The 13478-nt window shown below is 47.4% G+C and overlaps 2 protein-coding genes across 2 annotated transcripts; one reads left to right on the forward strand and one right to left on the reverse strand.

Annotated features, from left to right (window-relative positions):
- Positions 1-455: 455 nt before the first annotated feature.
- On the forward strand, positions 456-2124 carry LOC310914902 (gonadotropin-releasing hormone II receptor-like; the record flags this gene model as incomplete). Its single annotated transcript, XM_083871411.1, has 3 exons — positions 456-962; positions 1229-1430; positions 1718-2124. 3 exons carry the CDS (start codon positions 456-458, stop codon positions 2122-2124), a joined length of 1116 nt encoding a protein of 371 aa, XP_083727537.1.
- Positions 2125-7540: 5416 nt separating this feature from the next.
- Positions 7541-12825, reverse strand: PARP16 (poly(ADP-ribose) polymerase family member 16; the record flags this gene model as incomplete). The annotated part of the gene is made up of 6 exons (XM_083870640.1): positions 7541-8249; positions 8870-9011; positions 9390-9561; positions 10635-10841; positions 11617-11754; positions 12634-12825. 6 exons carry the CDS (start codon positions 12823-12825, stop codon positions 8105-8107), a joined length of 996 nt encoding a protein of 331 aa, XP_083726766.1. The 3' UTR covers positions 7541-8104.
- Between the last annotated feature and the right edge of the window lie 653 nt (positions 12826-13478).

Here is a 13478-nt window from a genome sequence, read left to right on the forward strand (position 1 = left end):
AACCCCCTTTGGAAGGACGAGTCCTTGAGCAGAGCACAGCTGTCCCAGCACAGGCTCAGCCAGCTCTGGTATGACCCATTCCCAGCAGGATGCTGGCAGACAGTGACTGGTTCCATGGTCCTGGCCACCACTCCTGCTTTCCCAGCTGCTCAGCCATCTCGCAAAGAGCTAAAAATATATGTCTGTGTGAGCAGTCACTGTAGCTACAGCAGGGGTGAGCCAGACAGGACAGCCAGGCTGGGTCACCGTGGTGGGGGGATGTGGTGGCTTCAAAAAATGGGCAACACAGAGAGGTCAGGCAGGAACGGGATGGAACAAGACAGGATGGGACAGACTGCTACTGGTACCTCCAGTGCAGATCCCACCATCTCCCCACTTGTTTATATGTTGAAGCTGCAGCACTCTACACAGCCCCTAAGAAAGGATTCACTTTGCTTCTTTTGTTTCAGCAAGGGATGAGTGAGGAGCAGCTCCCTGCATCTCCCCACTGCCCCACCGCACAGGAGGACACCAATGTCTCAGCCTCTGCGTACCCCCAGTACTGGGTGGAGCCCCGGTTCACCCAAGCAGCAAAGGTCCGTGTGATCATCACAGCCATCTTCTTCCTGCTGGCAGCGGGCAGCAACACGGCAGTGCTGGGCAGCCTGCTGAGGAAGAGGAGGAAATCCCATGTGCAGCCACTGATCCTCAGCCTGGCACTGGCTGACCTGCTGGTGACAGTGATGGTGATGCCCCTGGACGCAGCATGGAATGTGACAGTGCAGTGGTATGGAGGGGACATCTCTTGCAAGATCCTCAACTTTCTCAAGCTCTTTGCTATGTACGCAGCTGCCCTGGTGCTGGTGGTCATCAGCCTGGACCGGCACGCAGCCATCCTCCATCCTTTCTCCCGTGCTCACCGCCGCAATGGGATGCTGCTCCGTGCTGCCTGGGCTGGCAGCGTGCTCCTGGCTTTGCCCCAGGTAAAGCTCAGTGACCTTCCCATGGAGTTTGCCTAGGATGGGGTGGTTTTGGAGAAAGGCTTCTCCATCTCAACATCCCCAACCAGTCCATCCCAATCCAGGGACTCCACCAGCATTAGAATAAGCCATGAGTCAAGTGCCCAGAGCCCATCTGCCAGTCGAACAGCAGCAGAGAGGGTGCTCTCCATGCACAGCCAGCAGGATTTCCAGGATGTGGTGCTCTGTTCCAAATCCTCTCTGACTTATTCTTTGGTTCTCCATTTCAGCTTTTCCTCTTCCACCTGAACACAGTCCCAGGAGGGAATTTCACCCAGTGTGTTACACACGGAAGCTTCCAAGCACACTGGGAGGAAACAGTCTACAACATGTTCACCTTCACCACCCTCTACATCACCCCCCTGAGTGTCATGATCATTTGCTACATCCGGATCCTTTGGGAGATCAGTAAGCAGCTAAAGGTCAATAAAGGTAAGTAGATCCCAGCCCTTTAATGTCCTCCATGACTGAACTTCCCTGTGCTGGAATTGTTGTTGGGTCTGTCACAACATCCTTTGAAAGCTAAGAAGTTTTGCACAAACCAACTAAGAGGTTTTGGACAAACTTACTGACCTCAGTCCCTGATGACTTCTGGTTCCTGTGGGACATAGACCAGATTACGAGATGGTCTTCCCTCTCTGGCAGAAGCAGAGTCATGGATGATTGTGTTGTCTTGGTTTGCCCCTATCTTCAACTATCCTTTTGACTCTCTTTGGCAGGTTTGACAAGAAATCAAAACGAGCACATCTCCAAGGCACGCATGAAGACTCTCAAGATGACTATAGTGATTGTTGCCACCTTCATCATCTGCTGGACTCCTTACTATCTCCTGGGCTTGTGGTACTGGTTCCAGCCGGCCATGATCCAGAAGATGCCAGAGTATGTCAACCACAGCTTCTTCCTCTTTGGCTTGCTGCACACTTGCACAGACCCTATCATTTACGGACTGTACACCCCTTCCTTTCGGGAGGACGTGCAGTTGTGTCTCAGGGGCATTGAAACAGCCATCACCAGGCAAAAGAGACACAAACCCATCTCAGCCTCAGAGAAGAACATCAAGGATGGTGCTGCAAATGGTGGGGTGGCATCAGGGGGCTCCAATGGGACAACTGTCAGCACGGTCTGATGAAGAGGTGTACCCACAAGGGGATGGCAGGCACAGCTTTGGGACTGTTTTGTCCTGTAGGACCATTATGAAGACAGTCATGATGAGGTTCCCTGCTCAGCTTTGGTGGGTGAGGGTCTTTGGCCAGAAACTGAGAATGTGTCTCCTGCCTGTACTCAGGGTGAAAAATATTTGGAGGTATTTATGGTCATTCTGCTGTGTTCTGGCAGCACCGTGACAACAAGAAAAGCATCATTTTTTAACCTGACACATGCTCCAGCCCTGATTCTGGGATCAAGCTTCTCCACACTTCCAGCATCAACCCCTGGGAGGAAATTTACCATCTCCTCTGTGGTCCAGGGTCATGTCTCTGGAGTGGCTGGTCTTCAAGTGCCCTTTGCACCTACACCCAGCAGTAGAGCTGCATGGATGGTGTCACCCTGAGCCTGCAAAGGTGTGATCACAGGCTTTTACTCTGATTTCTTTTCATTGTAGGAGAAGCTCTCTGGAAATTTCTGATCTCTTGACTCGGAACTTTCCTGGTTCTCCCATGGCTGTGTGACAAGCCCTGGGAAAGATCTGAATATCTGGAGGTTGACTAACGTAGGGGCATTCATGCCCCAGGCATGGTGGGCAGGGAGGGAGTGCTGTGGGGACGGAGGCACTCAGGCAAGAGTGGTACAAAGAACCACAGTGGGGTGGGGTGAAGTTTCTTCTCTCTTTTGAAGAGAGCCAGAAGGGAAAACAGTCCTTGCTACCGTTTTCTGGTGTGAAGGAGATGGTACAGACAGACACAGCAGCTCTGTGGGACACAGGAGAAATCAGGAGGGAGGGTACTTGGGGCAATGAGAACCAGACCTGACACCACCCAGTCCCTCTAGACCTTTCTGTCCCCATGTCTCAGAGCACAAGCTGGCAGGTTGCAGGCCACATGCTGGGCACATTTGCTTTGCCCTAAAAAGCAGCACCAGCCCCTTGGCTCTGCCCCAGCAGAGCAGCTGCAGCCACCCCACAGGTGTTGTCCAAGGTGTCCCAACAAAAGTGGAAGTGATGGAAGCAGCTGGTAGGTGGAGGGGTCCATCAGCACCTTTAGTGGCAGACAGAGGCAAATGAGGGCAAGGAGGGCTTCTGGAGGGATCAGCTGAGCTGTGGTGAGTAACATGAGTTGTTTGCTTTTCACCATTGTGCCAAAAGTTGCTTGTGAAGGCAGAGGTCTCTTCTCTGGGTGTGGGTTGAAGAGATGACTTTATTCAACTGTGTTGTCCTTTCCAGGTAATTAGAAATAGTGGATTAATTCTTCTTTTTTTTTCTTTCTTTTTTTTTTTTTTTTTTTTTTTTTTTTTGTCATTCTCTGATGATTGTTATTAAATGTGGGGTTTGCTTTTGAAGAGAAATTTAGTTTTAAGCCAGTTGGGTTGTTGTTTTCTTAGTTTAGTTAAACGGTTGGACAGCTCAGGGGCTGTGGACTTGGCAGGAGGCAGTTCCTTAGCTATTTTTGTGGCCACCTCAGCTTTGATTGAGCATCTGGACTTTATCAGGATGAAAGAGCTTTGTTTTAAAAACAACTCATCTTGCTGTGGTTGCATGTGTAGGAGCTGGGAGATGTCTTCTCCTTAAGAAAACAAATCTCCTTTGAGCACTGAGGGGGCCTTTTCTCAACTCTGTTTCCAAAAGGTGTTGGCTCCCTGTCAGCCAGAAAGGATCTGCACTGGTCTCCCAGTGCCCCAGCTAACAAATTATTGAAATTGGAGGGATGGCAAGCAGTCCCTGCAGGCTGGCTGAGGCTGGGCAATGAGGACACAGAAAGCCACAGTGCTTAGGGTGATGCTGGGTTGCCTTTCTGGTACTAATTATTATTTATGCAAAACATGTAGCCCAAGGAGAAAAAAAAAATCAATTAGAGCTGCAGGAGCCCAGACCAACTGGTGGGGATTATCGTGAGCCATTTAGGAGGCATCCAAACTCCAATGAGATGCGTAATCGCAGTTTGGCTTTCCTGGGCTTGTTCTGCTCAATGCTAATTACCCAGCGCTAACGGAGTGGGGGTTGGCTCATACCAGGCTGGCAAAATAGGGCTTCTTGTAAGGTGATGGGAATTGCTTGCAGTAGGGGAAGCTAATCCATTCGTCAGACACTCCTTTGGTCTCTTTGTTTATACTGCTGATCTGAGGCAGACCTTGAAGGTGCAGTTAGTTGGTTTTCTGGCAAGCCTTGAATAAGCAGGAAAGTGTCTTTAATCTACTGAAAACTGTCTTCATCCACTTTTTGCTGAGTGGGAGAGAACAGATCCAGCATTGCTCATGCACATGTCTCCTCTTGCCCAGCAACAGGAGAGCTCAGAGGTCTTCTCTGAGGAGCAAGAAACAATTTTTTCCTTGTGGGAAGGATTCACCACCTTTACACCCCATGGGTACAATGAAAAGGCAAAAGTGGGTTTGGCTTTAGGGGGACTTGGTGATCTTACAATAATTTAGGTTGGAAAAGATCTCTATGAAGAGTAGGAAAACGGGGATTCTGGCAGGCATATGTACCTTAATCTTTAAGGCAAGCATGGCACATTCCTTGAGTTTTTTGCAGGCTCTCCAGTGCTGCTCCTTTGCCCATCTCTTTCATACCTTCCTTCCTGTTGCTGATGTTCAAAGTGACATCTTGTGGAGCCTGGAGCGTGGGCAAGGTGCCCAAAGTGACAGCTTTCATGAGAGAAAGAAAATGCCACTGAAACCTTGTGCTGCCAAGCCATGTGCCCACTGCATGCAGGAAGGGGGAGCAAGCAGGTGGTCAGCACTTCCCTGGGGAAGCTGGGATCAGTCTGGGTCCTGCCAGAGGTGGACCAAAGCCCAGGCCTGCTTTGAATATTCCTGCATTTCTGATTCTGCTTTCCTCATATTTGCTCACACTTTAAAGAGCACAAGATTTTTTGCATCACTTATTGGGAGTATGAATCCCCGAGTCTCGCTTTCCCTCCCACCCCCAGGGGTGGTCCTGCTTTCTGTGGTGCTTCCCTCTCTCTCCCCAAAATGCTCAAACCCGTTGTCTCCAACAGCACCTGCCTTTCTCCTCAGCTGGCTCCTGAGATCTCTGTATTTAAATATATATAAAATAGAGAGAGAAAAGAAAAACTTTTTTACATATTATCTATTTCTGCTTGTTGGAGGAAAATTCTCCCACTTCCTCAAACCTGCTCATTCCCACCAAGGAAACACTGGCTACCACACTTCTTGCAGTCCCAGCCAGGATCAGATTTGTCTGACTGAGTAACAATTCCTTAATATTCACCACAATAATGTAATGGACATATTAATAAGAGCAGGTAGCTTTGTATTTTACAACTCCTCGACCTCACCCTGGGCTGCCTGCTTCAAACACAGCGGCCCTTTGTTCGGGAGGAAATTCTGATTCATTCCCTGTTAGTGTTTTTATAGCCCTGTGCATGTTCAAAGAGCCACGCAAGTGGCTTAAGAGGCTAACACAAACCTTGGGTTAATTCATAATACTGTTAGTTACTCAGCACAATACCCGCATTAATCCAGCTGACTGCACCTCGCCACGTTGGGAAACACATGCTGAAATCAGCAGGGAGCTCAGAAAACAAGCGTGGGAGTAGGATATTAAGTATTTTGCCAGGCTGCTAGGTAGGATCTGAGCACCTTAAATGTATTTAAAATATTTTCCCACTGCTGTTGCCTCGCTCCGCAGCTGTGGAGCTGAAGCAATGATGAGGCTGTGCCCAGAATCCCTGCAGGCCTGAGCATGAGGGGCTACAGGCTCTCCAAGGGATACTCCAGACACATCCATCAGGACTCAGCCCCCACCTGCAACCACCTCCTTTTTTTTTTTTTTTTGGGTCTATTCAAACCGATCAAAGTGGAAAAAGCTGGGTTTTTTTCCTTTGATACCTGCTGATTTCATTGTAGATCTGGACTGTGCGTGTCTGCCATGAACCCCCACAATGCTTTCTCTCTGGGGACATAGCCTGGAACTATTATTACTTCTTCTGCTTACTCTCCAGAAACTTTCCTATGCAAAGAAACCCTAAGAAAAGAGCTTTAAATCCCTGCTGTGTTCTTTTTATCTAGCTCAGGAGCTCCCAGGTTTGTGCCTTTCCCTGCAGTGCCAGCAAATAGCCATCCTGCAACTGCTGCTCAACTTCCCCTTTTCCAAAGGGCCCCAAATAGCCCATCTGTTCCAAAAGATGGTGTTTTTTTTTTTTTTCAGACAAACCAGGCTTTTAACAAAGCAGTACCATTTAGACAGCATGGAATACCTCCACATTTTCTGCCTGGCACATTACCTCCCCTAAACTTGTATATTTACATGGCACAACATTCACTATTACATGCTGAGGAAGACCAAAAATGTGCAAATATTCCCAGGACCCCCATGCACGTCTCAAACCCCAAGTTTCTGCATTGAAATATCAAGGACTAAACTATAAAGTAGTTGAACCTGTTGCACAATAAATTATTTGTTTATGTATATTTTAATTGCAAATCTCTGCTATAATTAGCACAGACACTTCTTGGGCTGAGGTGCTGCAGTGTCCTTTGACAGTGAGCATTATTAACGGGCTGTAAAAGGCAATGGGGAATTGGATTATAATGTTCTTGTTTTGCAGGCTGTATGGTGAATAAATAAATTTGTTCTGGCAGCAAAATTAACTGGGATAAATGTGTCTAGCTCCAGTCACCAAGAAGAGGGGTTGCTGTAAATGAACTTGTTCTCAGCTTTGAATTAAAAAGCCTGATTACCAGGACATTATTTCTGGCAATTAGGTACCAGAACATCGAAAAAGAAGAGATTTTCTTTGAAATATTTAATGAGTAGGGTAGTAATCACAGACTCATTTGCTGGAAATATGTGATGAGTTCGGGGATTTTTTTGTGGTTAGGGTTCACTGTGCAATGAAAATCTGTGTTTATCAAACCTACTAAAGGCTGGACTGAGAGACTGAACTGTGGCACATCTGACTTTTCTTTGCCTAGCATGTTGGTGTCTTCATGGGGTTATCCCATGCCCAGTCACTAATCAGAGGGCAGTGCTTTGCTCCTTTTTCTGTTTCAGGCAGTTGTAAGTTGCTTTGTGACAACCACAAATACAAATGACTTGACAGGAGGGAGAGAGCATTGCCCTGTGTATGTTGCATTACTAACTTGCACATGGTGTATTCTCTAAAAAATCCCCAGTTTGGTCAGAACAATCCTTATTCAGTGTTGATGCTGAAAACCCTGAGTTTGTCTAATCTGCACAGTAAGCTAGGATAAAATAGATTATGCCTGAGACCACAAGCCTTGTAGATGTTTGTGCTGTTTTTGTTCAGGATAGGATGAATTTTCCTCATAGCAGTGTAGTAACTATGTTTTGGATTTGTGCTTAGCTGCCAGCTGGGATTAAAACACAAAAATGTTCTACAGAGGGGGAAAAAACATACTAGAAACCATTTAAGTTCTTCCATTTGGCGGTTGTTTTATTTCTTGTTGGTTTTTGTTTTTTTTCCTTACAATCATTATGCTGAAATATAAAAATTCCTGGCCAAAGTTAGGTTTAGAAGTAATTCCATCTGCATTGATACATGCCAAACATCACTGGATTCAGTTTCTGAAAACATACTGATAAGACTCTCAACAGGTTGCTTTGCCTGACATCCTCCTTTCCAACTTGTGCAAACATACTTCAGCTTGACAGAAAATAAGTTACACCTGAGTGTTTCCATGCTTAGTTTTCATTAATCTTAAATAACCTTTTTTCCATGGACCCTTAACAATTGGCTCATGCTAAGCTGCACCACTGTGATCCTTCTCAGCTGTACTAGGCATCCTCATGAATCCCAGGAACACAGAAATAAGAATAAATGCAGAGATACCATGAGGATTAATATACTGGTGACAGAACTGGAAAGCTCCAGGCATCTTTATTTCCAGAGCTCTGGAACAGATGCAGTGCACTGCAGATCAGCTATTCTTAAGGCACATGGTGAAATTAACAGTTTATCATCTCGGGTGGCTCATATCTCAGAGTCAAACATTCTGTGCCAGTAGTAGATGAAGGTTGGTGAGTTGCTGGCCCCTATCACCATCAGCAACAGCAGGTACAGCATCATCATTATGGCAAAACGGTGGGTGTAGAACCAGGAAGATTCATTAGAAGGCCTGAAAAGGGAAAAGGAAATGAATTCTGTCAGAGATGCACAAATGCCTTGGCAGAAAGTATCTCAGCTTTCATTATTTTAAGCAAATCCAGTAAGAATAAAAAGTTGTTCCACAATCCCTGTAACTAACAAAGCCCGATTTTCACCACATCCCTTTTCCTTAAGTCTCCATGCACAATCCTGTCTTTTCTCTCCATGTTCACACCTTTCCCTGTGGCCTGGACCTGTAGCTGCCTGGCTTGTAGACATGTGTTGAGTAGCTGAGTGAACACTGCCACTTAGGATAGATAAGGGCAGAGATAAAACTGAGGCAGTTTCAAGAGATGCACTCACCAGATGTCCACTCTTGGTTTCCTGCCACAAACAGATAATTAGACCTGTCAAAGACTCTAAGTGCTTAAAGGGCTGGTAAAAAAGCAAGTTTAGCTGAGCCTGGGAATGTTGAAGAGCAAGACAGAGGCAACATGATGGCGTAAGACTTATTTCCATAGAAAAAGGGCTATAAACAAATTCTGGCAGTGCAGTGTATCTTTCTTGGTTGTTTTCTGTTGATTTTCACCAATGAGATGTGTTTATCTGGCTGTTGTAGCAGCTCATCCCCCTACACAGCTGAATTCTTACCTCCTATGCTGCTTCTGTGAATACACTAGCAAGTATTTAACTCGTAAAAGCTGATTGTTTGTGACAACAAAGTATTTCTGTGGTACATCTCCCCCTTCGCTGTTTTTCACTCTGGCTCTTTTTCTGTCTATTTCCTCTGAATCTGAATTGGGAAGAGAAAAGCAAAAAAAAAAAAAAAAAAAAAAAAAAAAAAAAAGGCAGAACTTCAAGTAACTGTAAAAAAAGTAAACAACCAACACCCCCATACACACCCCCCAAAAGAATGGGAATGAGATAACCAAAGATCTAGTCTTGGTATTCCCCTGAATCTCTCAGCATCCAAGAATAGAGTGAGAAGTTTGCTTGAGGCTATACCACTCCTAGTCATCCTTGGTATGGATGACATTATGGCCCAGACCAGGGTGACAAGGAGGTAAGTCTCCCATCCAGTGCTCCAAGAGCCACTGATATTAGCAGGGAAAGAAAAACAACATGAAGGACAGATGTAACTACTACACAGTTATTACTGTAATAGATTGACCTTTCTTTTTCACCTGACACTTTACATCTGGGTGGTCAATGATCTCACAAACAGCCACACAGCTGAGGATAGAGCCCAGTGCACTTCGCTGCCAGCCGAGACCGTGAGGGCTGTACAGCAGAGCCAGGCTCAGGTCACTGGTCAGATAGGTGCCTTCACCGAACAGGGATGTCTGAAACAGAGAAGAAATCTAGCCTAAAATCATCTACTGCAAACCTCAAACAACATACAAGTGTTCTTTCCTCTCAGACTGGCAGTTCTGCTCCTGAAGGTAAATTACGAAAGGCCTTTCTGACCCACGTTGGGCCTGGTCCATGCACTGTTTTTGTCCTGGCACAACTTCCTTGGGGTGGGGCTGCTACCCTCTCACATCCCTCAAATTAGCTGCTTGGCAGAGCACTTAGTGTGGACAGATTCATGCTTTCCCGGATCTGGAGTTAGTTTGCCAGCATGAGTATTTTGCATCAACATGACTGCACTGCTCTTAAAAGGCATTTCATCGATTTATTGAGACTGTCATCATTCAAGTAATCCAAACTCCCTAAACAAGGCAAGGCTTTACTTCATTTAAATCCATGCTTTACTAGAAAAGATGAAAGTACTTTTCAATTTGCCACACTGGCTAAAATTATTACTCCAGTAAGTCCATTGTACCCGGTAAACCATTACTCATCAAGAATGTGGGGAAAAAACATAATCCAGGTTGACTGGAATGTCAAGCAGGTGCTGTGTTAAAGCTGCTTCACAGCTGACACAAAAAGCCAGGATTCTCAACTGCCCTTCCACTGAAATCAGAAGAGGTGCAAATCCTACAGGATGTCTCCCTAAAGACCATTTTAAGAAGGCTCCACTGGCAAGTAGCACCTGAAACTTTGTTGATCTAAATGCAAGGCCAGGCAAAAAAATCTCCACTATCTTCCTCCTCTGTAGACAGGCACTTCCCAGCTGCAGGCTGTCAGATAGGCCAGGATTTTCAGAGGAATTACGCTTCCTTACAAAGAAGCAAAGGACAGTCACAATTTGTCACACTGGTGAGAAAGGTTTCATGCCACTTCCAGTTTTTACCCTCAGGCTGCACTAGAAAACCCAACACAGCCATCCACAAAGGCCTACACTGAAATGAGAACAGCAGTACAAGATCATCAGCACATTTCATACCCCGAAAGGAATCTGGTCCTATTTTTAAAAAGTGCCCCCAGCTGCAAAGTGAGCAAGGGAAGATGGTGTCAGTGGCAGAAGCCTCACCCTGTTCAAGTGGCAGTGCAGGCCGTGGTGCAGGATGGAATGGAAGTTCTCCAAGCGGCTCCCGTGGAAGGCATAGATAAGGTCCCGCTCTCCCTTGGTCTCAGCAAACTTGGTGTTCATCTGATCACAGTACACAACCTCAAAGAGGTAGTGTGGAGCAGGAACCGCAGCCCCAGACATCCCTGTGAGATCCTGGATCTTCTCGTACTTAAAAACAGGAAGGAATATCAATGTTGGTTTATGTGGTTAGATTACTCACTGGAAATTCTGCTTCCCGTCCCTTCATACTGGTTAATATATTCTGATTATGCTTTTTCTGAGTTAGAATTCAATGCTGTTAGAATTCAGAAGGAGTAAGTGCACAGTAAAAATCCTGCCAGTTTCTTGCTATCAAAGTTAGATCCTAAATCTTCTCTTCAGAAAAAATCCCAAACCTGAATTGTAATTATGAATTAATTTATGATGCAAGGACAATATCACAATTCTACTTTGGCTACAAGAAAATATATTCATCAGCTGATCCTGAAAGAGAAAAAACCATGAACACAGAAGTTGTTTTCATCTTGCTGCTAATCTCCACAACTATTTTGATCCCTGTTACAGAAGTGCCTCAGTGGCTCTGAACGTTTCTCTTTTTGGGGCAGGAAACAAAAATTGCCTTTCTCAGTGACAAGTAGGACCCAGCTTCATGACACCCAACCTGGACTCTCTCAGACTAAACCATGTTATGCTAACTGCAGTAACCAACTACAATCACTGCTCATCATCAAATACTGCCAGTGGTAACTACTTCTTCCAACCAGTGTTCCTGAAAATTTTGCTTAAAAACATACCTCTCTATATACAGAGAAGAATGGATTTTTGTTCAACTGTCGAGCTCTTAAATAACCAACTTAATTCTGGCAGAAGGAAATATTCTCTGAAGTGCAAGTTTGCCTTAAAAACCAAATTCTAATTAAGATTTTCAGAATTGCAAACTTACCTCCTCTTTCTTAGTACTTTGTATCATGAAGACTTTAGATGATAGAATCCAACTAAACAGGTCCCAAGTCCTTTCATCTGTATTTGGAACGGACTCCAGAAGCTCTTTCAGGCTTGGTAGAGCCTTGGTATCTGCAAGCTAACAACAGAGGCATTTAGCACAAGCTGCTTTAGTGCCATTGCGATTAAACAGGGACCTCTAGTGAAAACAAAACAATATTTCACCCCAACAAACTGAAAAACAGGTTTCTGTTCTGAGACATAAACACTTGTATTCAGTTTGTGGGGAAGTTTGTCAATTGCAAAGAACAGGCAAGTTATAAACAGTGATATTTACCAACAGTATCTGTAGGGTTTGTATGGGAACAATCAGATGCACTACTGGGAGAAAACAAGCTGTCTGTCACAAGCTCTATGTGCAGTGGGCCTGACATGGGGGTGGTGTTCAGGCCATGCAACATGCAAATCCTTCCATATGAATTTGAATTTAACGTTGGCAAGCTCTCATAACACTCCACAGAACATTAGGAACATAAAGGCTGGAAAACATGTCTGAGATTATTGAGTCCAACCATTAACCCAACTTTGCCGAGCCCAGCACCAAACCACGACCCCAAGTGCCACATCTACATGTTTTCTGAACATCTCCAGGGATGGTGATTGCACCTGGGCCGCCGATGCTAATCCCTAACCATCCTTTCAGGGTGGAAATGTTCCAGAACACTCATTCTTGAGCAGCTTGAGGCCGCTCCCTCTCCTCCTATCGGCTCACCACTACCTGTTACCTATTGCTTGTTACTTCATATGCCCACACCGGATCTGGGTGTTTCCCAGTGTGGGTTTATCAGTCAGAATCCCAAACGCTCTTTTAAACCCGGATTTCTCGGCTGTATAAACCCTTTCATCCTGCTTTACCCGTGCCCCTGCGGCGCCACTGCCTTCACCCGTGCGGGCACAGCCCGTGCTCCCCCATCGGGGCGGGTTCCCTGGCACCTCGGGCAGCTCCCCCGGCACTCACCAGCCCCTCGAAGTCCTTGGTGTCGCCGCTGGCGTAGCGGCCCGGGAAGGGCCTCAGCGCCGAGTCTCGCTTGTAGCTCTGCAGCGCGGCGGCGAACAGGCTGCACCGCAGGTCGGCGGCCAACGGGTCCCGCCGCGCCGCCTCCCTGGCGCCCGGGGCCGCCTCGCCGGGGCCAGGGCCCGGCGCTGACATGCCCGGAGGGGGCTGCCGAGCCCCGGCCGCGCTCCCACAAGGCGGCAGCGACCGCCCCGCCGGCGTCTCCCCTTCCGCCGCCGGGGCCGCGGCGTGGCCGCCCCGCCCCGCCCCAGCCCGGAGCCGCCTCCGCCTCAGCCCGCCCCGCGCCGCTCTGGAGCTGCAGGGCCGGGCCGGGCCGTGTGCCGCGGGCAGCGGGGGCGGCCGCCGGTTGTGCCCGTTACGGGGGGACGGGGAGGAGGGACGGAGGTCTGGGGGAATGGAGGGCGCCCTCGCCTCGGGTAGAGACCGGGAGATGGTTATAAAGGGGCAGCGGCGTCTTCCCTTCGGGCAGAGATCAGGAGGGGGGTTTAGGGGGCAGTGGCATCTTCCCCTCAGGCAGAGATCAGGTCAGGGGTTCAGGGGGCAGCGACATCCTCCCCTCAGGCAGAAACCAGGAGAGAGGTTCAGGGGACAGTGAGATCTTCCCCTCAGGCAGAGATCAGGAGAGGGGTTCAGGGGACAGTGGCGAATTCCCCTCAGGCAGAGACCAGGTCAGGGTTTCAAGGGGCAGTGGCATCTTCCCCTCAGGCAGAGATCAGGTCAGGGTTTCAAGGGGCAGTGGCATCTTCCCCTCAGGCAGAGACCGGGAGAAGGTTAGTGAGGAACAGCGC

The sequence above is a fragment of the Zosterops lateralis genome (genome assembly GCF_965231275.1).
Source record: "Zosterops lateralis genome assembly, chromosome: 13".
NCBI classification, from domain to species: Eukaryota; Metazoa; Chordata; class Aves; order Passeriformes; family Zosteropidae; genus Zosterops; species Zosterops lateralis.